Source organism: Drosophila subobscura, chromosome U (genome assembly GCF_008121235.1).
Source record: "Drosophila subobscura isolate 14011-0131.10 chromosome U, UCBerk_Dsub_1.0, whole genome shotgun sequence".
NCBI lineage: Eukaryota > Metazoa > Arthropoda > Insecta > Diptera > Drosophilidae > Drosophila > Drosophila subobscura.
Genome location: NC_048534.1, coordinates 24,744,220 through 24,771,046, shown reverse-complemented (window position 1 = coordinate 24,771,046; position 26,827 = coordinate 24,744,220). Strand labels below are relative to the sequence as shown.

The 26,827-nt window shown below is 44.0% G+C and overlaps 1 protein-coding gene across 4 annotated transcripts; it reads right to left on the bottom strand.

Annotated features, from left to right (window-relative positions):
• Positions 1–1,200: 1,200 nt before the first annotated feature.
• On the bottom strand, positions 1,201–25,350 carry LOC117900212 (insulin gene enhancer protein isl-1). Of its 4 annotated transcripts, none has more exons than XM_034810492.1 (10): positions 24,550–25,350; positions 15,111–15,173; positions 6,295–6,484; positions 5,391–5,521; positions 5,130–5,318; positions 2,968–3,088; positions 2,749–2,911; positions 2,458–2,694; positions 2,198–2,390; positions 1,201–2,130 (listed from the first exon to the last, which is right to left on the bottom strand). In XM_034810492.1, exons 1-10 carry the CDS (start codon positions 24,686–24,688, stop codon positions 1,781–1,783), a joined length of 1,776 nt encoding a protein of 591 aa, XP_034666383.1. In that variant the 5' UTR covers positions 24,689–25,350; the 3' UTR covers positions 1,201–1,780. The 4 variants fall into 4 exon arrangements, with proteins under 4 accessions (XP_034666383.1, XP_034666384.1, XP_034666385.1 ...); XM_034810493.1 differs by having other exon boundaries at positions 2,458–2,673; positions 24,550–25,347; XM_034810494.1 differs by lacking the exon at positions 15,111–15,173 and having other exon boundaries at positions 24,550–25,348.
• Between the last annotated feature and the right edge of the window lie 1,477 nt (positions 25,351–26,827).

The following is a 26,827-nucleotide window of genomic DNA, read 5'->3' as shown; positions in this document are numbered from 1 at the left end:
TGGCGGAGAATGTAGAAAATATGCTGATTTTTGCCGCTCAAGACGATGTCCCAATTCAGCAGGTCAATGATCTAATTACGGCCCTAAGAGAATCGACTGCGCGTGTGGCGGCGGGTTTACCAGAAAATCCTGTGTGGCATGAGCACCTTCGGGCAGGTTTAGAGCAGCAGCGTGAAAGGGGGGTGCAAGTCCAGGAAGAGCAGTTGCGTCAGCGGGTGCAACGGGGGCAGCAGGAGCAGCGGGGCCAGGAGGAGCCACAGGGCCAGCAGGAGCAACATGTCCAGGAGGATCAGCAGGGCCAGGAGGAGCAGCAGGGCCAGGACGAAGAGCAGCAACAATAATAAAATAAAGAATGCAAATTTTGAACAAATTTCAATAAAAATTTGACTGCTGTTATCTTGTGCTGTGTGTGTGATGTGTCTGTTATTCTTGTGCTGTTACGCGCACAGTGTTCTGTTAACTAACAGCGGTCGTCAACATTTGAAATCAAAATACTCGGCAAGTTCTTTTTGTTATTTTGTTGTGGTTTTTTTTGTGTTTTGTTTTATTTTCGTTTGTAATTTCATTTAAACATTTTCTATAGTTACTAAAATTACTTATGCACTGATTTTTATTATTAATATTAGTTAAATATTATTGAAAATACATTAGTTGTTTTACGAAACAATTTATAAACATCCTTGGTACATTTTTCTCCCCCACCTGACTTCTTTCCCCCGCTTTGCTGCTGTGGTGACTGCGCATCTGTCGCATGCAGTTCGCAAATGTATTTAAAAACTAACAAATAAGTCTAGATTTAGTTACAGTTTCGCCTTCTCACTTATGCACTTTCTATGTTCATTTATTTATAATAATTTTGTTGTTTGTTAACCAGCTTAAACGTAGACCTTCGCTTCTTTCCTCTCCTTCTTTTTGCTGTTAATTCGATTTACAATGTTTGCCAAGTGCGTGGTTTTGTCTTTATGCTACATCGCTAGTCCCCCAGCTTTATATAAACTCTACTATAATACACACGAGCTTTGTTTTATGTTTTCTTTTCTTCCTTTTTTATAGTCAATTTTCTCGTTTTTTTTATTTTTTTCGCTTTCTGTTTGAATGTCTATGAATCGTTTTTGTTTTTGTTTTTGCATTTTGAATGAAAATATATTTATATTTATATATTTTTTACATACTATATTTATAAAAGTTATGTACAAATGGTTCGTTTAATGAAAATTTCCTACTTGATGCGAAGTAACTTGTTTTTTTTTTCTCATTTATCGAATAATTTTGTTTTGTTTTTGTTTTTGTTTTCGTTAATGCAAAAATTATTGTTTAAACTTTTCAAGTGTGTGAGCATTTTTTGTTACAACAAAATGGGTATATTACATAACAAAATAAATGTTTTATTGGAAACTGAGCCAAAGCCAAGCCCAAGCCAGAAAAAAGTTTTCAAAATTTAATTCCTCCCCTTAGCCCAGCGGTTCGAAAATGCCTACAGACTATTTTTTGGCACCGAATCAAACAGAAACAAATCAAATAAAAAAAGTTACAAATCAAAGTTTACAAAAATTGTTCAGGGGTGGGTAAAGGGGAGTAACTGGGGGGGTAGGAGGGGTAGGGACAAACCCAAACTGAGTCGCGGAAATTGCACAAAACCCAAAAAAGCCCGCGAGCTCTCCACTATCTTTCGCTCTCTCTTCTCGCTCCTTCTCTCTGTCTGTCTCTCTCTGTGTTGCAGCAGCGGGAGCCTGCGTCATGGCTGATGTCTGCCCCCTTGCCCCTGGCACCTTGTTGCAGCTCAAAGCACCGCATGGGATGCCGGCACACCACCGGAGCCAGTCACTTTCTGGAGCATTTGCATAAGCTGCTCGGTGGCCGACTGACTGGCGGCAGCGCTACCAGCACCAATGCCAGCTCCGCCCATGCCCAGACCCATGCCCATGCCCATGCCCATGCCGACTCCAACGCCAACAACACCCACAACTCCACTGCCACCGCCACCGATGCCGTTGCCGATGCCGATGCCGCCAACGCCAACGCCACCGCCACCAGTGGCCGCCGCTGCCGACGAGGACGATGGCGGCGAGGAGATCGATGTGGCAGCCGATGCCGATGACGAGGATGACGGTGTCAGCGCCAGCTTGGATTCTGGGAGCAACAAAAGAAGCTGATATTAGATTTCGGTTCGATTTGGTCTACGGACTGCCTTGCATACTGTCATCGCTCTCCAGGTAGGTGACATACGAGTCCGTGCTATCCGGATGGTGATGGGAGGTGATGCCCGAGTCCATGCTGCTGCCACCGGGCCCGGGTCCATTCATTTGCTGACCCGGCGGCGGATGTGGATGTGGTCCCTGTGGCGGATGTGGCGGCAGCACTGGCATACCATTCAGATCATAGCCATGCATCTGCAGGAGAAAAGAAAAATGAACTTAGAATTGGTTGAATTATTTGCTTGGAGTGTAATTTTCGCACCTGATTAACCAGCTGCTGAAATGCAGGTGTGTGCGTATTGATTGCTCCATTGCTGTCCAGATCGGCGTGCAGGGCAAAATCGCTTAAGGCTTTCCACGGCGGTTGATATGTCTGCACATCCAGACCCTGCAGATTCAGCGGCGAGTCATGTCGCACCGGCGAACTGGCAATCATCGGAATGCCCTGCATTGCCCCGTAGCCGAGTTTGCGACCCTCCTGAAAGTAAGGATAAACCATCTTATTGATCGTTTATAGAGCTAGATTGTACAGCTGGCGAGTGGATAAACATACCTTCTCCTGTTGCATTTGCAGCTTCATTTGAATGGTTTTTTTCTTGTCCTTGCAGCGCTTGTTCTGGAACCAGACGCGTATGACGCGCGGCGAGAGGCTCGTCATCTCAACCAGTTGCTCCTTCATGAGCGCATCAGGTCGCGGATTAGCATTGTAGCAGGTTCTGGAGGGAAAGAGCTCTTGAATGGGGAACCAATGATTATGATCTCTCGGACTTACCTCAGTGTATGCAGCTGTTTCTCATTGAGCACGGTCCGAACTCGCGTTGGCTTGCCATCCGACGGACCCGAGGGTCGCTTTTCCCTAATACTTTTATGTGAGCCCGATTCGCTGCCAGAATCTGTACAAAAAGAGTGAAAGATATGATCAATTTCTTTGCTATTTTTGGCAAGGAGAAGCGAACACTTTGAAGTGCCGTTCTTCTGTGATAAATTGTTTCAGTCTGGCTCTTGCTCTGGGCTCTGTTGCGGGGCCTTGCTGCTTTCCGTTCTACACACATTCCAATTGCAGCCCAAAAGTATCGCCAAATGTGCGGAGATCAAAGAGGTACACGCGTTCCCCTTGTAGCATCGATCGCTGGTAATTAAGTCGTGTTTCACAACACCCCAAACAAGTTGTTATCTAATTTCGATCAATGAAGATCGTGGCCACAAAAACGAAACCACCAAAAGAATAGATCGTAACGATCGATCGATCTATCGTTGGGCGGCATCTGCCACATCTTCTCCTACTCCTTATCAACCTGTGTGTGGGGCGCTGCCAAATTGGCAAAAACTTTTATACAAATTGAAGCGCGATCGCTGGCGAGAGACTCTCTGGAGAGACATCAAAGAGTTGTCACCGCACCATGGCAGCGTCTCTGTGTGGCATCGGAGTTTGGCAAACACTCGACTATTGTAGACTGCATGCCGATTTCGAGTTGAACACAAATAAATAAGTCAAACAAGTGGAACTATGAATGGTAGAGCTGCACAGCAGACAGCAGATTGATCATGGGATGGACGGATCGACGGATCGACAGACAGTCAAACAGAAATCCAATTCCCAAGAAGTTGGCTCGTCAATGTTTGCCCGCTTGAATGCTTCAATGCAGCTCCAAGTTTGTGTTTGTCCCTTCCTCTCCCTCTTCCCTTTCGTTACACCTTTTGCAAATTGGGGGGCAAGGGCTTGGGTTGCTGCATCTATCTCTGCCACACACGTTTTGGCATCGTTTGACAACGCCGCCCCATGTTGATAACGTGCTCTCCTCTCTGCTGTTCCTCCTGTCTCCTCCATCGTTCTGGTTAAACAATGAGATTATGTTGACGATATGGTTTGACAATTGTCGTACATTGTTTGACGTTTGCCGATTTCTATTGACACCTCTGCCTCTGCCTCTGCCTCTATCACTTACATGGATGTAACGCTGTTTTTCTAAGAATAAAACACGAACGGGCAAACGCTTTTGTGGCTTGCCGAAGCGTGTACTCGATGTGCCGCAGCGTGGCAGAGTGGAGTCCCCCAGTTATAGTGCCACTTGCCTCAGACCAATTTGGGCTAATTAGGATTGGCAATCTTTTGGGGCACAACGAATGGGAGTGCTGCCATTTGCCAATTAGAGAGTGCAACTTGCAGTTGCAGTTGCAGTAGGAGTGCGGCAAGTGGCAGGTTTCTGCTTCTATCTAAAGAACCATCAAATGTGGGTTAAGTAGGAGTACAATCGTGTGTTCTTGGATGATTATTCTGCGAACCAGATGGGTAACCAGATACGTTCCAAGTTCCTTATTTTACTTACAATATTCAGTGAAATTGGTTGATGGAGAGCCTGTCACAGCAGCTATTGTTATCACACTTCTATTTGGTTCTATAACTAATAACTTCAGTGCCAATTAGCCTGATGGATGACTCCAAAATTGTGGCTACAAAAACACAACAATGGGGTAGAGCATAATATTTGAGAAACTAATGAACTAACTATCCAGTTACAGAGTCAATTCAGTGGCTAAACAAAGGGGGAGACTGCCACACAGTAAAAGCAACCCCAAGAGCGACAAGGAAGGGTTGAAGGGTTGCTCCCACAATGGCACAACCCTTCTGGAAATACCACTGAACCCGTCTTTAAGTATTTGTGTAACTATCCCCAATCTAAGCATACTCCTAAAGACTTTCTTCGATTGCTGTCTGAATTTGTTTTTAACACTTTCTCAGAGAAAACTCTCCAATTCGAGGCACTTTTTCAAGAGCCAAAATCAACACAGATTGGCAGGTTACTTCTGCCATAACTATTCGCAAATCTTTACCCCACTCAAGTCAAGTATTTGGATAATCTTTCCCTTCATTAATAGCCCAAACTCTGAGAACAAACTGAAACAGAAGGATTCACGATATTGAGGAGCACTCACCTGACATTGAACCCAATTCGCTGGAATGGTTGTTATTGCTAAGGTTGGTATTATTGTTGTTACTACTGCTAATATTGTTGTTGCTCTCCACCGACGAGGAGGTGAGGCTGCTCTGCGATGATTTCTCCAGCACATCGTGATCCTCCTTGCAGTACAGCGCACCAGCATCACGTAACGCGAACTCATCGCCTGCACAAAAATAAACAATAATGCCAGTAATGCAACCGTATGATAAATATTTGAAGAGCTTCCTCCTCCTACCTGGCAGTAATTGTCGCGCACACGCCGAACATCGAAAACACTCAATGTGAAAGATTTTCGTTTTGGCGCGCATCACAAAATCATTTTTGCTGAAGGAGTTGCCGCATTTATCACATTTTGTACCAAATAACCTGAAACGAAAGCGACAAAAAACGAACCCATGATTAGTTAGTGTAAATAGCCTTGAATGTGGTCATCGATAGGAAGAGAGAGATGGGATGGGAATGGGTTGGGATGGGTAAACTCTGCCTTGTTTATGGCTATAAAATGAAATTCTTTTGTGACCGCCGACAACAGCAACGGACTGTGCTGTGTGTGTGTGCTGTGTGTGTGTCTGCTCTGTGTTCATCAATCATTCGTATTGGATCCGTGGAGATGTGTATTTGTGTGTGGAAAAGTGTTAATTTATAGCTTTGCACGTGTTAATCAATTATTCAAAGATTTGCATGGCAAATAGTTGCGACGTTCGCTCAGTCGGTTCTCCGCTTTATTGGAAACAACAAAAAATAGCAGCCGCAGCAGCAGCAGCAAATAAAACAAACTTTTTTATTGCACGTCATACATTTAGCGATGATGAAAGCCCCCACATCCCGAGTGCCTATGCCAAGTGATGATTTTGCTACTGGACCCCAACATCTGTTGATTAGAACAGGGTGCCCAGAGGTCTTTGCTTTGCTTTGCTGCTGCTGCTGCTGCTGCTGCTGTGTTGGCATCATCATTCTAATTGCCTCGGCTAACAAGGCTGGCTAACAACACACAGAAAAACGCTACAATTGGAAACCGAAAAGAGCAGGCGCATGACGAGAGTATGTGGGGAATATCGGATGTTGGGGCTGTGTAAATAGTGTCTTTTCGGGCAGAGGAAAACTATTGAGTCATGGGATCTTTGTGTGTAGTCTTTTACCTAACATAATCACGCTTGCAATAGGTTTTGCCATCACGCACGAAGCACGTACAGCTCTCGTCCAGGAATTGCCTGCATTCCTGACACTTCAAACATGCCGCATGCCACTCCAGATCGGGTGCCACGCGCAAGATATACTGATCGTGGATCTGGCCGCCACAGCCAACGCAATGCGATAGACGTTGTTTTTCTGCAAAGAAAATTATAGAAATTAATATTAATATAAATATTCGAATTAAAAGTGAGGTTTTGGTTGCCTCTTCCAGGCTCTTCAATTGAAATTAATTTGTGTAAGAATACCCAATCGAAAACCATCAATAAAGGAAAGTTTCCGATTTGCCGACGGCACAAAGTAGCCTCCAGTAAGCTCCCTCCCTGCCTGCCATCTCCTCTTCAAGTTGCCATTTTCCTTGGCTCTGCAGTTTCTTTTTGGCTGTCCCTCCCCACCCAAAACTTAAATTCATTTTGCCAATTATGCCTCGGAAACGCAAACAAATAGCCAGGGAGACAGCCAAAGACAGCGCTAATTAACAAACTGTTATCAAATAATCTGAGTTTTCCTGCCCTGTTTACCCAAGTGCAGAGCACGGGGACTCCAAAAACCCAAAAAACTTTTCCTGCCAAAAAGTTTTTTGTTTTTTTGGTAGAGAAAACATTTGAAAAATGCATAAATCCTGGCACAGGCAGGCTGGCAGCCATTTTCAAGTATTTAAGTTGAACAGTTTTGCCTTTCCACTCGGTTGCATGCCAAGGATATGACAGTAGGCAAGTCAAGGATATTTATGGGATTTAGTTGAGGAATCTATTGTGATTATGCAGTTCATGGAACATTTTTACTAATAAGAGCTGAATTTTGGGAATTTTTAAAAAATATTCCCTTGCCTTGTAGAAGTTTGTTTATTAAATTATGACATTAAAATATTTTGAAAATATTAAATAGGTACTCGCATACGTCCAAGTAAATCCCCATTTTTCTGCGCGTGTATCTTACTTCTACTTCATCTTCGTCTACATTTTTTGTTGGCCCCAAAAACTTTTGCCAGCACACCAAAAAAAGTAAAGTAAAGTAAGAAAAAGAAAAAGAAAAAAAATCAATGCAATCATTGCCACATTATGTACAAGGCAGCACACACCATGCCACGATGCCACACCACTCCATAAGATACAATATATTCTTGCTGCCTCTTCCTGTCCCCCCTCTAGTTACCAGTTCTTTCCCCAGTAAATATGTGCGGGGTTGGGCTGCCCTGCCCGTAATCCTTGGCAGCGGCAACAGAAAAACTTTTTTCTGCTGTTGAAAAATTAAGAAAAACTTTGACGCGCGTTTAGCACGTTTTAAATGTTTCGTTGCCCCAACACACACACACACACAACCCACACACATACCAACATAAAATCTGTATCTGTTGCCGCTGTATCTTGAAACGTGGCTGCGTAGCTGTGTCTCTTTGTGTGTGTGCTGTGGGGAGTGGTTAGGGAGGAGGAGTACCGGGCTGGGTGGTGGGGATGCTCTGCGAGTACGAGTATATGTATGCACGGGCAGTACGGATACGATACGATACGATACGAGTATCTTGCGTATCTCTCGCACTCGCTGTAGCTACACATGAATTATTTATAAAGGCGGAGCAGACAAGTTGCTGCTTGCTGCTGCCGCTGCTGTTGCCGTTGTCCGATATCGTTACTGTTGTTATTGTTGTTGTTGTTGTTGTTCTCTCGCTCGCTGTATATTCTTTTCCTTATTTTTTCGCCAATTTTTTCCCCCTGTACATTGCCCTAACGCTTGGGGTATTAACATTTTGGCAGGCAGATTGGACAGGGCAAGGGACGGGAAGCTACCCACGCTCAGAATTTACTTAATTTTAATCTTAGAAGTTTTACTTGAATTGAACAATATTTTATACTTATTTTTGTTCCAGTACACAGCCTGAGAAAATGTTTTTAAAATTAAATTGTTGTGATTCACACCTTGGAATAAATCTGAAGAAATATGTATAAAAGTAAGACAAGCTAAAGACGCACATTCTTAACTTATGCACCTGCATTATTGATTAGATTTATTTGCCTGGCAAAATTTAAGCTTCACCACGAAAATCAGGCATAAATTTACACGCATGTAAATTCCCTTTAAGCCTACAATTTCCTTTCCTTTTTCCCCATTAAACTGCTGCCATAACTATTCCCTTTAAAATCTTCAAAAATTGGCAATTGCTCCTCCCACAAAAAAAACAGCTGCAATTAAGTATTTATAAAACATTTTAGGGTATTTTTTGAAGCTGCTTCCAAAGCCAAAAAGGAGGAAAAGCTTTAGTACTTGGGCTGCGAGTACGAGTATTTGTTGCTTTTCAAGCTCCAAGTGTTTCAGTTTCAGTTTCCGACTGACAGACAGACAGACAGACAGACAGAGAGACAGATGGGCGGGCAGACTGGGTGGACAGACAGTCAGCATTTACTTCCATGTTTCAGCCTCCAATTCAGCTTCAGCAATCTCTCTCTCTTTCTCTCTCCCTCTCTGTCTCTCCTTAGCCTTGGCTTGGGGGCATGTGCGCCTTTTTTTTCTGCTCTTTCTTACTTGCCTGCTGCTGTTTCTGCTTTCAAAATGCCATATAATGCTACCCTATATAGACATATGAACATGTGTGTGATTTGTACGTTAAAGTTTGAGTGTGTGTGTGTGTGTGTGTGTGCTGGGGCCACCATTTTAGCCAGCTTTTTTTTTGGCAGCTTCTTTTGTTGTGCGTTTCATTCGTTTTTCTGGTGTGCGTATACTTTTTTTCTTACATTTTTTTCTGCTGTTTGTATAAATTTCAGTTGGCCCTCCCGTACGTATCTTTTGTGTTCCTTCTTCTGACATTTCGCATTGTTTGTCTCTGCATCTGTGTGTGTGTGTGTGTATTTGTGTGTATTTTTGTTGGGGTTCTATCTGTGTGTTGCTTACTCCTTGGGCTCTGAGTTTGAGTTTTTGGGGCTGGCGCTGAGGCTGAAGTTTGCTGTTGCCTTAATGATCCTGCGCAGTTCGTTTTCATTTTTCTTTTGCCACCCACTCAGCCAGCACGCACACTTACGCACACACACACACACACATACAGAGACACACACACAGATAGTCTCTCACACAGCCGCAGCCATTATGGCTGTAATGGGAATTTAAGCGCAGCTCCTGCGCCTGTGTGTATCTTTTCCTCCGCTTTTCGTTCGTTTGGGGCGGTGGCGGGGGCTTTTCCGCTTTTGTGGCGTATCTTTTGCATGTTATGTTGCCATTTTGTTGGTTCTCCCCCAGCCAAACCCCCAACTGCCTCTCCTTCAGCTGGGGGTTGACGTCGCGCCGCGGTTCCATCTGCTGGCTCTCTTTTTTTGCTGTCGCACTGCCATGCGGCACACATTGGGTCCAAAATGCAATTTTGTCTCGTGTTGTCGTCTATGAATTTTTGCGACTGTGTCGGCGGTTTTTCTTTTGGCAGAATGACGGGTTGATGGCAGGGTGGAGGGGAGCAGGGGACAGCTGCTGCTGCTGCGTGGGGCACATGCGGCTACTGCGGCTTTTTCACTTTTAACGAGGAAAACGCTTCACAAGCTGCGTGTTTCCAATTTTTGCCTGTCACTTGCCGCCACGGTTTCGGTTTTGGCAACTCTTCCTGCCAGTCCCTCCCTCATGCCACCCCCTTTTGGGGCCATATTTTTGCTGTATTTTGCTGTATATTTTGCTGTAGGAGTACAGTGCTCCTTCGTGGCTACATCTATCTTTTGCTGCTGCTGCTGTGGCACTTGATCTTGGGCAAATTCAAGTTTTTTATGTGCAAAAAGGTGTTTAAAAAAATGTTTAATGGCCGCACCTTTTCTGCCACGCAAAGGGGTCTGTCTGTCTGTCTGTCTGCCTGTCGATTGCTCTTGACCTCCTCAACCTTTTGCTAGAACTCGGGTCCGAGTACGAGCACGAGCACGAGTATGGGTTACTTGTAGTACTCGCATATGATGTAATTTTTGTGCTGTGATCAGGCAAAACCTTGTTGGACATGGCTAAGAGTGTTCGTTCTCTCTGTGGATGTGAGAATAGAGACAGCTGTGGCCGAGCCCTGTTCGCCCGGGTTAGAAATTGAACTTAAAGTCGTTCGAATATTTAGAATTTCCTTTTTTATTGGGGGTGGCCTTTGCTTAGCTTTAAAGTGAATGCAAATTTGCAACATTTAGAGACTGTTTTCGGTCAGAAAAAACCCAAAGCCCTTGCTCTATGCAGCTGTGTCGTAACTTCTAGCTAGGAACACAATTTTATAGTTTTTTTAAGATTCCTATTAGCAATAAAGCCGTGAAAAACGTACAGTTAGGCAGTCTCCGACTCTTTTAGATAGGGACTACATTTTGATTTGAATTTTGCTTGATTTTCAAAAATAAAATGTATAATTTGGGAATATTTTGTGTTACACAGAATATTAGGGTTAATTTCGAAACAATTTCCCGTGAAATAGTCATGATTAAACACGCCTTCTACTCCTTTCTTCATGCTCATCGAACGCCCATTAAGTCAAGGTTTATACAACAATCTCTAACCTTAGTATTTCCTTCAGCAATTAAAGATAAATATCTCAAGTCTAAGTCTCACTTTTATCTAACAAACACGAGTTACGTTGAGACTCTGCGTGTGTTTATGGCTTAATGTGATAGATGTGATGGCTGTGCCATTGATGGATGATCTATGATCTTGGGAGTTGACTTTTGTCATACGAACATCAATTGATGGCTGAGCAATAAACATATCAAAGTTAGTGCGCGGAATATATACAGAAACAGATATAGGAAACGCCCACCAACCGCACCTCTGACTGAGAGTCGTCACCCCTCCGCTCGATCGATGCTGCGCCTTATCAGTGTCGGCAATCTTACAAAGAGCCAAACAAGCATCGAGAAGGCAAGAGTGAGTGAAAGAGGGAGAGAAAAATGTGGGGAACAAGTAAAATTGCAGTCAAATCAAGCAGGGTTCTCGGTGGCAACTCCACAAACACACACACAGATACACGACACGCACTCACACATGGCATGGCAGTGGGGGCCTAACTCCAACTCCAACTCCAAGGCAAATGGCTGCCCCAGCAGCAGCTTCTTCTGCACCATGCCACTGCCCCATGCCTTAGCTTGTTGCTGTTGCTCGGACAAGAGGCAACATGCAAAATGCAAAGCATCGATAAGATACGTTTTTGGCCAGAGAGCCGAGACCCTCTCTCTGGCTCTTGGGCACAGCAAAAATTATGGAAGCTCCGCCGGATATGGGCGCGATTTCAAAAGCAACTACTGTTTGTGTCGTTGCCACAAGAAGGGGCAAGGCAGGGGGACTGAGTGTAGTCGGTAAAGGGTTCCGTTTCGTTCGCTCTTTGATTTATGGCATATTTTGTTTCAAGGCAAATACAAAGCGCAGTCACACACAGCAATCGTTGAATGGGTTTGGGGGGAATTTACTTTTTCTCGATGGATAGCAAGTGCCGTGCCGCTTGGAACTAGGAATTTCACATGCTCATAAAACGGTGGTGGAGGGTGGGGGTCACAATCAGAGGAGAGACAGCAGCAGCAGCAGCAGCCGCCGAGCGCGTGACTTCTTGGAAAATTTGTCATTTTTCCTGGAAGAAGTTTCGGCGGTTGCGGGCCATTCCTTTTTCATTCATTTTTCGCTGCTTTTTTGTTTTTTGTTACCTGTGACTCTGGGCAGCGATTTAAAAAATTAATGATGACAGGCAGGCAGGCAGCAGCGAGGACCACGAGAAAGACCCTTTGGGAACACGTGCCCTGCCTCTGCCACTGCCTCTCTACTCACACTCAGACATGCAGTCACACACTCGCTCAGCGATTCAGACACTCACTCACACAGATTCGAATGCTCGAACTCCGACTGCCTTGGCCGGACAATTCGAATTCACATTTTGACAGACTCATCAATTTTGTAGATACCAACAAAAAGAGGAGCGGGAAGGCAGGGCTATCAGGATGGAGTGGAGTGGAGAGGAGTGGAAAGAGTACGTGGCCAGCCACTGATTAGGCCATGTTTTGTTATGGCCCTGGCTATTGTCTCTGCCGGCAAGGCGTGGGCTGCTCCTGCTCCTGCACTCACTCACTCATTCATTCACTGACGTCCAATCCACTGTCTGTCTGGTGTCTGCTGTCTGCTGTCTTTCAGCTTCAAAGGAAGTTTTGCGGTTTTTGATTTGTTTGCCCATCGACTTTCGATACTCTCAATTATACATAAACTCGAACTGAAGCTCGCACTGGTACTGGTATTCGGTTTTGTGCAGTCTTAAGTTGCCTTAATTAAGTGCAGTTGCTTGGACAATGGACCACATTATCTTAATTTGGCTTTGGGGCGTCCCCCGGCCAGAAAACATCAAGTTTTCTCGATCGATATTCGGTCCCCTGTCGCTCCGTCTGTGTTTCTGTCTGTGTATGAATTTGCCTAATTAATTACACAAAATACAAGCCAAAAAGGGGTTAACAGTAGCCAGCTGGCGGCCAGAGTTCAGTTCGAGATGGGGCGAACAGCTCAGGTGGGAAAGTGGAAAATGTTGATTGCAAATCGATTGTTGAATTTGTTAGGAAATCATTTAATGTGGGAGAACATTTGAAGGAAATTCGTACAGGGTTTAAGAGAGCGTAGAAATGAATAGAAAGCATAGAAAAACCCACTCTGAAAATTGGATTTTTAGTGGAATTTCCATTGAGTAGATCAAAGAAAGATATTGATATATTTTTATCACATAAGTTGATCAATTTGCGGCCAATCTTATCATTCAATTCTGCCCAACTCTTGCTCGAATTTTTCCATAATTTCTCAGCTTAGCGCTACCCAACTCTTTCCCATGTTTTACCTAAAATTCCCAGCTTAGATCTTGCCATCTTCGAGTCACCTTTTCTCGTGTCACGCCACCATCTATCACATCTCTCATCTCCCATCGCCCCTTGTGTATGTGCAGCCAATAACCGATCAATGCAAACTGACTCTTCTCCGCAAACAACAAAAAATATAAAAAAATCTGTAAAAAAAATCAACAATAAACAGTGGCTGAGGGGGGAGAAAAAAATCAAACAACCAAAAGAAGCCGCCGCCAGGCAATCACTTTGAAGTGTTTGATTTTGGAATTGGCCGTCGCAGCTAACTGAAATGTGGTTGTTGCTGTTGTTGTTGCTTCACTCGATGCTGTTGGTGTTGGCTGTCGTTTTATTGAAGCCAAATTTGAATACGAGACAAGACGAGAGAGAGACCGGTGGTAGAAGCCGCTGCTGGGGCTGGGGCTGGGGCTGCTGCTGTGGCTGTGGCTGCCACAAGATGCCATCGGCTGGCTGGCTGGTTGAAGTCGCGACATCAAAGAGTGCCTGGACTCAAAATGGACATGGGCCTGCAACAATTTATGCCACAACAGAGACAGAGAGAGATAGAGAGAGAGAGAGAGAGAGTGAGAGCGAGAGATGCTGCAAGAACGGAAATGACCTTTTTTGTGTGTGTCGGTCGGCGGCAGGAGAGTTGCAGCAGAAAACAAAATGCCGATGCAGACACTCGACGCGGACGCTCGAGACTCTGGAGACTCTGGAGACTACGTACTCGGATTCAGACTGGAGTCTGCCTGCTCTCTGCCGCTGCTCCTCTGCTGCTGCTGCTGCTGCTGCCGTCGCTGCCTGGCTGCGTGTCGCCGACAGATGACAAGCGGCGATAGTGTCTTTTGGCTGAGCCTGCTCCTCAGACCCGACTTAGAACCCGAACACCAAACCCCTAGCCCCGCAATCTCTCTCTGAGCTTCTTGTTCCACCTTGGGCTGTGGCTGTGGCTGTGGCTGGGTTCGGGCCTCTTGCATCGTCGTCGTCGTCGGGTTCTGTTGGGTTAAGTGATGATCATGATGGGTTATTAGGCAGGTTGCGTTGACAACGCATTTGTCTTTCAATGGAGTGGCAGCCAGACGCCGACGCAGGATTCTCTCTCTCTCTCTCATTCTGCCTCTCTCTGTCTCTCGTTGGCGATAAGCGGGCGACATTTATTTATGGTGTTTTAACACAAGGCGCCCCCTCTCAACGGGTTTCGACTGTAGGTAGGGGTTCCATCAGCTCTTACGTACTCCTCTCCCCCACTCCTGCTGCTCCTCCTCCTTCAACTGCCATCATTCAGGGTGAAAGCCAAGTTAAGAGTCAGGGCCGTCATTTCATTTCATTTCATTGTCTGTGCGCGCGCGAGGCTCAGCCTCAGAAAAGTGTCAAATTAATGTCAGTAAATGAACAACAACAACAAAAATCTACTCAAAAATATCTGACTTTGATTTGACTGCAATTAAAGAGAGGAACAGCAACCACAAAGGCAACAACAAAGACAACAATAACAAAGGAAAAACTGAAAAACGCACAACAAATTGAATTCGAAACTCAAAATGCAGTTTAACCTTTATATGGAGAATCGAAGAAACGAGTTTTGTATTTTTTCACTTTTGTATTTTTGCCGCCGCACAACACACGAGTAGTGACAAATTTTTCAATTTATTTGCTGGTTAATTTTGATTTTTAACAAATTTTCAGGCGGGTTTTCTGTAGGTTTTTTCAGGGATACTCTAGCTGAGAGTTGAATGGATTTTCATAAGGTATTTGAGGTGTGCTTTGGCAGCATTATTATTCAAGTATATATGGAAATTGTGATTAGTTTTTGTGACTACCAGTCGCTATATTTTACAGCTCTACTTTAATGACTAAATCTTTACATAGAAACAAAATATTTATATGTAATCTGCACAGCTTCATGGCACATTAATATTCATTTCTTAAATATATAAAATAAAGTATTGTAGTATGCTTGTATTTACCATTTAATGTATGTAATATGATTCCTTCCGAACTGCTTTTCCTTAGTTTTTCTTTGCTGCCGCCTACATTATATTGTACATAAATCAGTAAGAGTCAGTGCCATAGAAAGATTTTAGATAGTTTAAAGATAGTTCTACAAAATATTTCCTCCTACTGGAGTTTCATAAGACTACAATTAATATTACATGTTATTATAAAGGTTATTGAAGTCTACTCAGAAATCTACCCTGAAAACTGCGCATCTTTTGGAGTATCCAAGCCTTCGTCTCTCCCCTTCTTTAGACTCTAATTTCTTGCTCATTTTTGCTGCATATTTCTTGCTCATTTTTGCCGCATAATTTTTTCCTTAACTAATTTTTATTGCATTTCGGTTTATCATAAATTGCTTTTGGCTTTTGGCTAATTAGAATGTGTGCCATTTGACCACATTTTTGGCTATGCTGTATATGGATATTGTCGCAGTCGCAGTCCCAGTCCCAGTTGTTGTTGTTGCTGTTCTCGGTTGTCGCTTGTTGTTTTAGTTGTTGTCTCTCTGTGGCGGTGCCTCTCTTGTGTAAATATTTGACCTGATGCGTGTGAACTTTAACAGTTTTTATGCTTTATTTGTCGCAAATATTGCGCAAACATGACAACACAGAAAAAGGTGCATATATCCCTGCTCCTCCGACACCATCTCCTGGTGCCATACTCCTGGCCCCTCAAGACACTCATTTTGCCCCCTTTGGTGTTTGCCTTTTGGCCAGCCTCAAGCCGCAAGCCTCGAGCCTCTCCCTGTGGCAGTTGCCGCGCATGCGTGCCCCTTTTGCACTTGAACATTGTCGTTATGTCTGTCTGTCTCTCTGTCCCCGTGTCTGTCTGTTGCTGTAGTTGTTGAAGGTGTTCTTGTAGTTGTACTCGCAGTGTCTTGCCTGGCATCGGCTGTTTTAGCTGTTGCCTGTGCTGTGCTCTACCTATTTCTGTGCTCTGTGGCATGCTACACGTCTAAAGCCGCAGATTTATATTAATTTCGCAAAGGATACGTGAAATTTCCAGTGTACCAAGCATTTTGGGTATGTCTTTTATGGGATCAATGGCAGCTGAGCGAGGCTTAGCAGAGAGAGTCTTAGAAGGGAAAATATTTCTGTATTTTCTGGTACATATTTTTGTGGAATTATTGAAGGTTGTCTTTGGTTCGTGAAGTAAATATTTAAGGGGAGTTTTATTGCGCACATAGAGGAATAAAAAATCTCTAATTTAAATCATTCTTAGAGTCGATATATTCTGTGATTCATTCATCAAAAATGTTAACAAATAAAATAAAATTCCTGTTCTCTCTTTGCAAGTTCCTTCCCCTAATAAATGCCACTGCCTGCATGCCACTCCAAGGTGTGTGCCCGTTGGCTGTTGCTGGCCCTAGATGCTTCATACATCACTGCATCGACACCGTTATAAAAAAAAGCTTAAGACCTCATTAAAAGACGCCGCCGCCGCCTGCTTTATGGCACTCGAAGATCGAGTTGCCCATTTAACGCTCAACAACAATCGTTGGAGTCCTGCTGCCCCCTTAGGAGAGCCAACTCCCCCGACCCCTACATCTACCCTCACCCCCCCTCCAAGCGATTACGCACACGCAACACAGCGAGAGAGAGGGAGAAACAAAAACTTCGATGAGAAGACCGCCGCGCCGACCGCCAAAGGCTTTGGGCCCTGTGTTCATGCAAATTTTTAACTTCATTTCGGCTTCGTTTTGTTAATTAATTTATATTATTTTATTTGGGGTGTCGTATACAGCCACACACACACATGCACAGATCTACACACACACACACACAGAGAGTGAGGAGTCGAAGTCGGGGCCTCATTGTGTTGACATGCCTTGTGGCTGGCTGCCGCTGCATCGTTACTGCTTCCAGCATCAATACTCGGAGTCGGAGCCCAGTTCTGTGGCAGTGCCCGAACGACAAATTTATATTTAATGAGCTTCATAAAATTTGAATTTCAAAGGAGCGTTGCACCGCAGCGGCATGTTTCGATACCAATTCCACACACAGAGAGAGAGACCAGAGACCAGCCAGACCCAAAGATCAACTCCACAACTTCAGCAACGACTTCAACTCCAATCGCGTTGATTGCACGACGTCTCTCTGTCTCTCTCTCGCGAGGATTGAGGACTCGGACGGACTCCTTGCATCTTGGTTTCGCTCCAATAAATTGTTTGGTTTTATGGCATTTTAAGTAGGCCTGCTTTATGGCTCTACTTTGAGCTCTCTCTCTCTGTCTGTCTCTCCACTCTCTGTCTGTCTCTTTTCGAACTAGTTGCGAATGAGTACTCCTTGCCGCGCACTCAATACCCGTTTCGTATGATTCATTTAACCAGTGCGGGATCTGTGTGGTCGTTCGTTTCTGGTGTGGTGTGGTGTATCGGGAAGATGTATTACCACTGCCTCTACCCACTTTTAGGCGGCGACAAAACGCTCACCGCCAACTTCCTCATAAATAAAGTCAGTCAAAGGCAGGGCAGGCAGAGGGGCAGCATCATTGAGAGATCTGGGCAGAGTCTTTAACTTGTTTTGGTCACTTCGGACCCTGTGCTCTGTGCTCTGTCATGTGGAGTGTTCTGTTTTGTATTTAGCTGGCTGCTGCCAACAATTCAATTTGACATAATGAGCTGCAGTTTGTTCATAGGCAAAGTGAGGCAAAAAGGGTGTAAAGTTGCCTGAAGGATGAATGGGTTAGGAGCGGGAATACTGTGTAAATTTTCCGTTTCAAACCTGTAAGAAAAGTCTTTCTAAAGCAGGAAAGGCACCTTCAATTTTCCACCTCTTTAACTCCTCAAATTGTTCCAAATTGGTTCAACAAAATTTCAATTAAATTCCCATGACGTTTTTTAATGTCTTCTTCAAGTCTTAACCCACATCCTGCTCTGATTACTCTCGCCAAATGTGGCACACAATTATGGGCACAACTTCCTCTGCATTGCAGTCTCTCGGCCCACTAAATTTTTCATTGATTATGATTTGAGCTACATAGCGGAATTTCCCATTTTTTCTCTTCTACTACAAAGTATTTGGCCAACGGGGATTTGGCCGTAAATAAAGGCAGAGGGAGAGAGAGTGAGAGAGAGAGACTTGTTTGGCCTGTTTCCACGCTCTTTCAGTGCCTCTGCCTTGCTGCCGTCTGTTTGCCTGTCTGGTCGTGTGGCAACATTTCAATTTGACATAATGAGCCAGCCGCAAGCCAAACTGCAGAGGCAGAGGCACAGGTATCACAGGTAACAGTTAGAGGAAAAAGGTAGTAGCCAGCAGGGGGTGGAGGTAGAGGTAGATCTGGCTTAGTTATGCACACATAACCATCCATAATCATATATCCCGAGACCATATCCCATATCCCGGTTGGCGCAGATGAGTCAAAATATTGTCCGGGCAAAACGGTAATTGCATCGCCAGCTACTGTCTGGCTCCGTTCGGGGCTCGAAGGTTCGTCTAATGCTGAATGAGTCGCCCCGTGGCGCGACATTCAAAATTGGTTGCGGCTCAAAGTCTGAGTCTGGGTCTGAGGCTCACTGCAGGCGGTCCAACCTGTTGACGAGACGATAGACACACTTGACATTGAAGTGTGGCCTGAGTGGCGAGAGGCAGCAAACAAGGAATCGGTTCCACCCCCTCATTCTGTAATGTAATAAGATATAACCCAAAAGGAGATCCCTCTCAGTTCTCTCTCTCTTATTTTTGGACTGCAAAATGAACTTGTTAGATTGTGCAATGTGCAGTTCTTCAGGGTCTGGAGTGCAGAGACCCTCAAGTACGGCTCTCAAGTGGCGTCTGGAATCTGTGACGCCAGCGGCAATCCATTTGAAGTTCCAGCGGTGGGGCAGGGAGTCTTTCCCTCTCCCTTGGAGTACTTTATAGATCGAAGACATAAAAGTTTGTTGCTTTTTTTGTTGGTTGGTTTGTTGTTTCTAGGCAGCATCCTCCTCTTGTTGTTCTTCTCTTTTAATTTTCTGTAGGGTTTTGGTTTTTTTTTATTGTCTTTCATGCTTAATTAGTCATTAAAACAAGGGTTATAAAAATGACACTCATAAAGAGCAGCCGCGGCAGCCTAAGGTACATACGAGTCACTGCAGCGGGGGGAGAGGGAGCGGGGAGGTACGGTCTAGAGAGGTTGGGAATAAAGCTTTAAAAACGACGCCATTAAAGTGGCCACCGCATTGCATGCAACACGCCAAAATGCCACACAAGGGACACGGCATCAGAGCTCGCAATTCGTCCGGACTACCGGGCACCCCCCTGATGGCTCCCTCTATGCCGCTGATGCACCTGAGCACACACACACACACACACACACACACTCGCGCACACTCCCACAGCTGGAAGGTGTCATATGGCGCAGCGGGTGTTCAACCTGGGCCACCGAAAACTAAACTTGCCCCACCACCAAAATCCCAGCGGGAAATGCAAAGCGCGCCGCACTCTTAATGAGCGCCTGGAGAGCGCGCCAAAGAGTGGCAGAACGGGAGCGGCACGGCACGAGTTGCGGATATGTGTACTCCCCATACGGTTTTGGATCTCACGCGATAAACGGGCGTGGCATGTCAGTACAGAATTATACACTGGAAGAGGGTACTTGCACTGCAGGAGGAGACTTGTAATGGGGAAAACAACTTTCTGTTGGATTTACACTCTCAAAGGCAGAAGCAGCATCAAAGCTTCTCCCATTTTCCTCAAGAATGGGTCCCCATATCACATACTTCTCACTCCCCAAGTGTATCTTAAGCTTCGGTTTCCAAAACTAATCCTTTTCTGCCGTTTTTGGTTGGTTTTCAACTAATTTTTGGCCTGCACATTCATCAGTTCTCAGTCTTGCTCTCGCTCTGCCTCTCTGTTCCCGTCCCTGTCTCGACCCCCTTGGGTTCTCTTTCTCTCACTGACATTTTCCCCAGTTGAAATTTAATATTTTTCCAGCTCGCTTCTGACTGAGCAAACAGTAGCAGCCGCCGCTTGGCTCTCACCTTGACAAGCCGCTGACACCTTGAATGAACTTTAAAAAAAAAATAAAAATAAAATTGGAAAACAGAATTTCAACAAAAAATTTTAATTGCACTTTAATAGGTTGTCGGCTGCTTTAATATGCCCAATTTCAGGGGGTCAGCAGGGGGGAAGCGGTGCAGAATATCTTGAAATGCATTAATTAGGTTAGAGTGTATCTGCGGAGTCATTGGGCAGGGTCGAAGCTTTAAGATATTTTGGTGGAAAATACATACAGACGATGTGGAATATTACAGGCTAAATGATGGAGGAGTTTTGAAGGTGAAAATTAAAGCTTTTGGGTATAATTTTTGTTACTGTAATCCGCGGTTTAAATATACTTTTCAGCAATGCATTTCATTCAGTTAATTTAATGCAAATTTGAACATTTTCCTGTAGCTCAATCGGAAAAGGAATCTTCCCTACAATTAAAAGCCAAAATTTAATAAATTCTCATCCACTTCCAACACAGAAAAACCCTCAATCACCCAGCTAACCAATTATTATCACTCCACTTTATTATCATTGTTTTTTTTCCTTTCGGTTTTGCTAATCAGCAGAAACCACCCAAAAATTGCTGATATATTTTTTGTTGCTCATCTGTGAACGGAAATTCCAGGCATAATTTTCTAATTTCGCCAGTCAACGAGCTGCTAATTAAGGCAAAGCTAAACAACAACAAAAGAAGAATACAGAAACTCTGGCCACAGTTTTACCTGGGGGACACAGCATTTTTTAGGGTTTGATGTTTTGATATCTGCCAACTGTGTCTTCTAGACCAACTGTGTGTTTCTCTCGGGTCTCGGGTTGCCCCCGTCTGTTTTATTGTCACACAGATACAAATCACAGATACTCCTGCAAATGCATTTCAAATGCCTGGAGTTGGAGGAGGCGACACAACACGGCGCAGGCGCACAGCTGTCTTCTGTCTTATGTCTGGGGTCCCAGGTACGGGGACAACTCTGTCCAAAAACATATTGATCTAGTGCCTGGGTCCGGGATCCGAAGTGCAAAATCAGATAAGCTTTTGGGATTTACGTTTGGGTCTCTCTGGATTTTGGTGCGGGAATTTATGGATTGCGCCTAAATAACTTTATCACACCCCTAAAGGTAGCAGGAGAGGCAGCAGGGACTCTGACCGGAAACGGGAAGGCAAAAAAAGCAGCAGGAATTTCGGATAGCATAGGAACTCTCATAAAATATAGATAACGTCGTGTCTGGCTATGCTACAGCTAATGGGTGTGGCCCTTTGTGTGATGTCAGCAATGCAGAAATTTGGAAATAGTTTTTGCAGAATTTAAAGGTAAACAAAATTAAATTTTGTAAGGGAAAGAAAAACCTTCGATAAAATAGTCATCACACAAAAATATATGCATAACAAACGATTTAAATAAAAATCAATCGAAGCTCGTTTAGAATGGTCGGTCATATAATTAATTTTATGGCACTTCGTATTGTATTTTTGAGCCCTGGGCCTTTCACTCACGTTTCGGCGAATCTATAAATAAACATGGATCCCACCAGTTGCAAGATCGGTTGTTGATCTATGTCTAGGACCATCAGTCTCTGAACACCGTACCATTCTCTTTGGACAACTTCGAACAACTTAACCTTATAAGGCAGGGGCAGCGCCGCAGCACCGCATTTCGGTGTTTGACAGTTGACAAATTGTTTCAAAAATTATAGCAACTTTTTTGGTAAGCATTTGCTCAATCAATTTTTCACAATTAACTTTCGAAAATCTTTTGACGTTAACAAAAAAAATGTTAATTAGCGCGCGATTAATTTTAGTGGCTCTGGACGATTTAAATGAAATTAATATAAATGCGATTAGAGCAGAGCAATTCGTTAGATGTACATGGGAATGTCTTTAGATTTTTATGAAAACTTTGCAGCTAATTGCTAAACTATAAAAATATATATAAAAATCGTTTTGGCTTTTATGGCCGCAAATAATTGTCAATTTTTATGGGTCTACGACATAAAGCTGTACGCATTTTATGACCACCAAACGAAGAGTATAAAATCGGAACTAGCCCGCGAGTAAAACGCCCTGAAGTATGCATTGGTTTTCTGATTCGGAGGAGAATTTTCCATATCTTGTGAAAGCAAAGTACGAGTGGAAGTACGCCTCAACCATTTTGTAAATTTTTCTCTTTTGTTTCTACTATATTTAATTAATTTAACGACTACTTGAGAAGTTAGCGGCGGCGGCGGCGACATGTTGACTATGGCCCATGGGGGCCGAGGGAGGTGGCTGCTGCCATGGGCCTGCGACATGAAAAACTCATTAAAATGTTTACAGCGCTCAAAAAATCAAACAAACAAACAAAAATCCCCAGCTCGGACTCTGACTGAACCAACAAAAACACCAGAAAAAAAAGAGAGTGGAACGGCACGGAGGATGGGCCACACAACAAAAAATATCACAAAATTTGTTTTCACTAAAAACTAAAACTTAAAGTTTTGTCAGCCAGAGAGAAAGGGGGAGGAGGGAAAGAGGAAAACTTTTGCGAAAAGTTTTCAAATTAAAATGTTCGTTCATCAAATATTTAGCAGGGGCTTCACGGCCGGACAACTAATTCGAATTTAAATTACAATTACAAAAATTTCAATGCAATTTAATGTTAGATGCGCCATGTATCTGTGTTTCTATGTATCTATTGGAGTGTGGTCGTTGTCCCGTCCGGATTCATTCATAATTAAATAACTCTCTCGCACAATTGTGTGTTTGTGCTTATGATTATGATTTTTCATGTTTTCTGTTCGCTCTTTTTTTAGTGTCAAGTTTTTGTTGGTTTTTTGTTGCGGTCTTTTGTTCGGTTAGACAACTGTCAGGCGTAACATTTGTCACAATTTAGCATACGAAATACAATTTAAATAAAATATATTCCTCTGGCACTCTCCCACACACTCACACAGAACACAGAACACACATTTTTTAATGACACTTTTGGTTTATGAATTTATAAAATGCATTTTCGGTTAACAAAACTTTTGTCTAGTTAAAAATTGCCCGCGACACAAAATCGCATGGGATACATGTTTGATCTTTTTTCGTTGCTGCTGCTGCTGCTGTTGGTTTTTGTTTCATTTTTTTGGGCGTGCAATTGCTTGACTGCTTTTAATTGCTCAACATTAAAATGTCATTCAACTGTTAATTGGCTTCTATATTATATGTAAATTGTACTTAAAATAATATACAGCCGAATACAGCTATAATTTAAAAGTTATTGCCATCGGCTGGCTGGCGCATCGCATCAAGTCTCTAAGCCCATTACAAAAGTGTCAAAAGATAATTCTGATCTGTCATCGGTTCATGACTGTAATTCGCACAGATGTGAATTGTTTTCAAGAATAGAAACTCACTCGAACAGGTCACAGAGAACATTAAAATTTCTTTTTATTTTAAAGTATTGCAAACACAGCGGGAAGGGAATTCGCATTGAAACTTTAGTTGCATTATTTTATATATTCCATTAAATTTCCATTTAATTTTCTTTATCTTGTAAGATTCATGTAAAATAGTATATTCATTGAAGATCATTTATGTCAAGCCCTGAGGTCTTCTCCTTGATTTTTTTTCTCAAGGTAAGTAAGAGTTCAGCACGAGTTTCACCTTTTTCAATGTCTCCTCCATTACACAGCTATAAAGCAGAAGATCAAGAGCGCAGCTCCTCAGCCTCTAAAACCTTACAGCATCATACAGTCAAAGCTTTGAATTTTGAACCCAAAACACCCGCCAAAAGCCTGAACTTTACTTCAGATCAGTACCAAACCCGTGATCTTTGGTTTGGATCATCAACCCAAAACTTTATTTCAGATCTGTAAAACTTTAATGCACATTATTGCCAAAGCTAATTATGTACCAAAATCGACTCCAAAGTTTATACAACCCAACGATGATTTCGCCTGGCTTAGATTTTAACACGGCTTTTTACCATTTTATTAGCTTTTAATGTCTAAAACGGTTTTCATTATACACATCACGAACATACTCGTATGTCTGTTTGTGATTGAGAAAGTTACAGCTCGGTGACTACGATTTGGCTACGCTCACTTTTTAATGACAGTTTAATTTGCCAATTTTTTATTTGGGGTACTACGACAAGGGCCATAAATAAGTCATTAACTTGTTTAAATAGCTTTATTAGCGGTAAATGATATGGCACAGACCCCAACACTTTTGGCTCTGCTGATCTATGCAATGAGCGTAGTAATTGGGTTGGTTTTTGATAGTCAAATTTGGGACATGGTTGAAAAGTATACTAAAAAGCTGTGGAGGTGGATTGAGAGATAGATCCCTAAGGAAACACTTCAAACAAACCCTACCGAAAACCCTCAACAGATGCCCCTTAAAATCTGCCTACAAAATCATACGAATACGATTAGTAATAATAATATAAATAAGTTTCCTTTTGGGAATTGTACTTACTTATCACATCATGACCATGACAATCCAAATCCAGGTGATGGTTCATCACCAGCGACGGCTGTAATCCAGTTTGATTGTGATTGTGATTGTGCAATGGTAGCTGGTGAGCCAAATGGCCACCAATCTCTGCCATTACCATATATTTGGCTTACAAAACCCCGGCAAACACACACTCAAGACGGGGTGGTGGTGGGTGGGGTTTGGGGGCGGGAAAGAACTCAAAAATATTGAAATTTTCGTTGCCTTTGCCTTGTCTCGGGCATTGAGCAAAGTGTGTTGTTGTGGTTTTTGTCGGGCTGAGAGATCTGATTGAATCTGAATTTCTATTTCTACGCGTTTAAGGCACTTGTACTGCTTGCATTCAGTTTCAGTTTAGTTGGAGCTTTGGCACACACACTGCTTGCTTCTACGTGATTCCTTTTTTGGGTGAATATTCCGTTGGATAGATGGGAAACACACGCGAACAGGTAACACGGCGAGAGGCAGGGCTAGGTAAAAAGAGTTTCGTATCCAAAAAACGGCGACGGCAACCGACGTGCCCGACGTTGATATTTGTGGCCCGGGGCGAATGAGATATGGGAGATTCGACTCGCTTTGCTTGCTTTGCTTTGCTTTGCCTGTGTTCCGGACACCGACGACGCGAGTGGAGTTCGAACGACGATGATGACGACGACAACGACAGCGACAACAGCGACGACGACGACGATCAACAGACGCGCTTCGTTCGTACGATGCTAACGGTGCTGAGAATTGTGAACGACTAAACCGGTCGTTCCATTCAGCGCGAGACGACAGCGCGCCGCACCACTCGACGACGACGACGCGACGCAGCAGTCCACCCCGAAATCAGTCGCTGTCTGCGGCCACATGCCAGAAGAGCACCGCTATATGTGCTTGTGGGCTGCGTCGCTGCAACTGTTGTGTGTGTGTACAACCGGTTCTTGTTGTTCTGTTGTGCTGTTGTTGTTGCTGTTGTTCTTGTTGGTGGTGTTTCATTTTTCGGACAACAGATGCGCGGCGTCGGTATCTTTTTTGTTTTTTGGGCGTCTCGAAGTTCGAAACAGGAACAGGTGTTTGTCTGCACTGCTCGCACACTGTACGCTCCGTCTCTTTCCTGAGTGTGGGGTCTATTCTCTCTCTTTCTCTCATTCTGGCTTCCCACTCTATGGGATTTTCTAAATGGCGTCGAAGCGGGCCAATCGGTTGAGTTCAGTGCGCATGAACCGCTCCAGCTGTGGAGCTCGAGTGTAGCTGGAGCTGAGGCTGAACCATTGCAACATTCCACAATCCACATACACGGCATTAAGGCGCACATCCATGACGGAATGGTGGCAGGGCAGGGCCAGGCCAAGTCCCTCCAGTCTGCTTCCCCCGCTGCTGCTTGTCTGCTTGTCGCATGCCTTTTGTTTTGCCAATTTTCGCTTTTGGTTTTCGAAGTTTGTACTACAAAATGGTTGCACTTGTAAGCAAATGCCGCGTTCGCTTCGTGCACCCTCCGCTCTCTCTCTTCGGTCTCTTCCTGCTCTTTCTCTCCCTCTTCCCCATCGATGATTGCTGGGCCGTGTGTAATGCGCTTGTCGAACTTTTCGGCATCCCCACCTTCACCTCTCTCTGTCTCTTACACTGCGGAGTCTCCGTCTCCGTCTCTGTCTCTGTTTTTGTGCATGTCTTGACTTGCTCGAGTTCTTGCGGTTCTACTACGTCTAGTTTTTGGTGTCTGTTTCCCGTTCCTCCACCCGTGTGTGTGTGTGTTGGGAGCTTTGCTGCCAGGCTAACATCATAATAATTATTGATCTTTTGATTTTGTCTTTTGGTTTTTCGGTTCGCCCTACCTTGGGCTCCTTGTGCTCCTTCGATTTCTGGCTCCATTTCAGCTGCTCCTTCCTCGTTACTTTCTGCCATCGCTCCTTCAAGGCCCCTGTTGCAATTTTAATGACACATGCCACGCCTGCAAACGCCCACTCCCATGTCTGTGCTCATGTGTATTGGCCTGTGTTGCGGTTAGCAGTTCGTTGACTTGGCACCCAGTTGCCAACATTTGTTGCCTTGCCTGATGATTTGTTGTAATGTCAGTTACCAGCTCTGTACCTTGCCTCTCTCCCTCTCCCTCTATCCTTCTCTTTCGCTCTCTGGGGCCATTATTTTTGCCATTTTTATTTGACGCTGCTCTTCCTGCCTGCCTGCCTTCCGCAGCGGGGTTGAAGGAGTGCCACTGCTGGTGAGGTCGCATGGGGTCGTGGGGCCTGTGTGTGCCTGTGTCTGTGTGTGTTGTGTAATC

What these genes read in the sequence shown, in the direction of transcription:
- LOC117900212 (XM_034810492.1), bottom strand. Translation starts at nt 24,688, where the DNA reads ATGGTAATGGCAGAGATTGGTGGCCATTTGGCTCACCAGCTACCATTG. An exon ending in AAACAGCTGCATACACTGAG is followed by an intron (nt 2,912 to 2,967) that starts GTAAGTCCGAGA and finishes CTTTCCCTCCAG; the next exon opens with AACCTGCTACAATGCTAATC. An exon ending in TTCAGCAGCTGGTTAATCAG is followed by an intron (nt 2,391 to 2,457) that starts GTGCGAAAATTA and finishes TTTCTCCTGCAG; the next exon opens with ATGCATGGCTATGATCTGAA.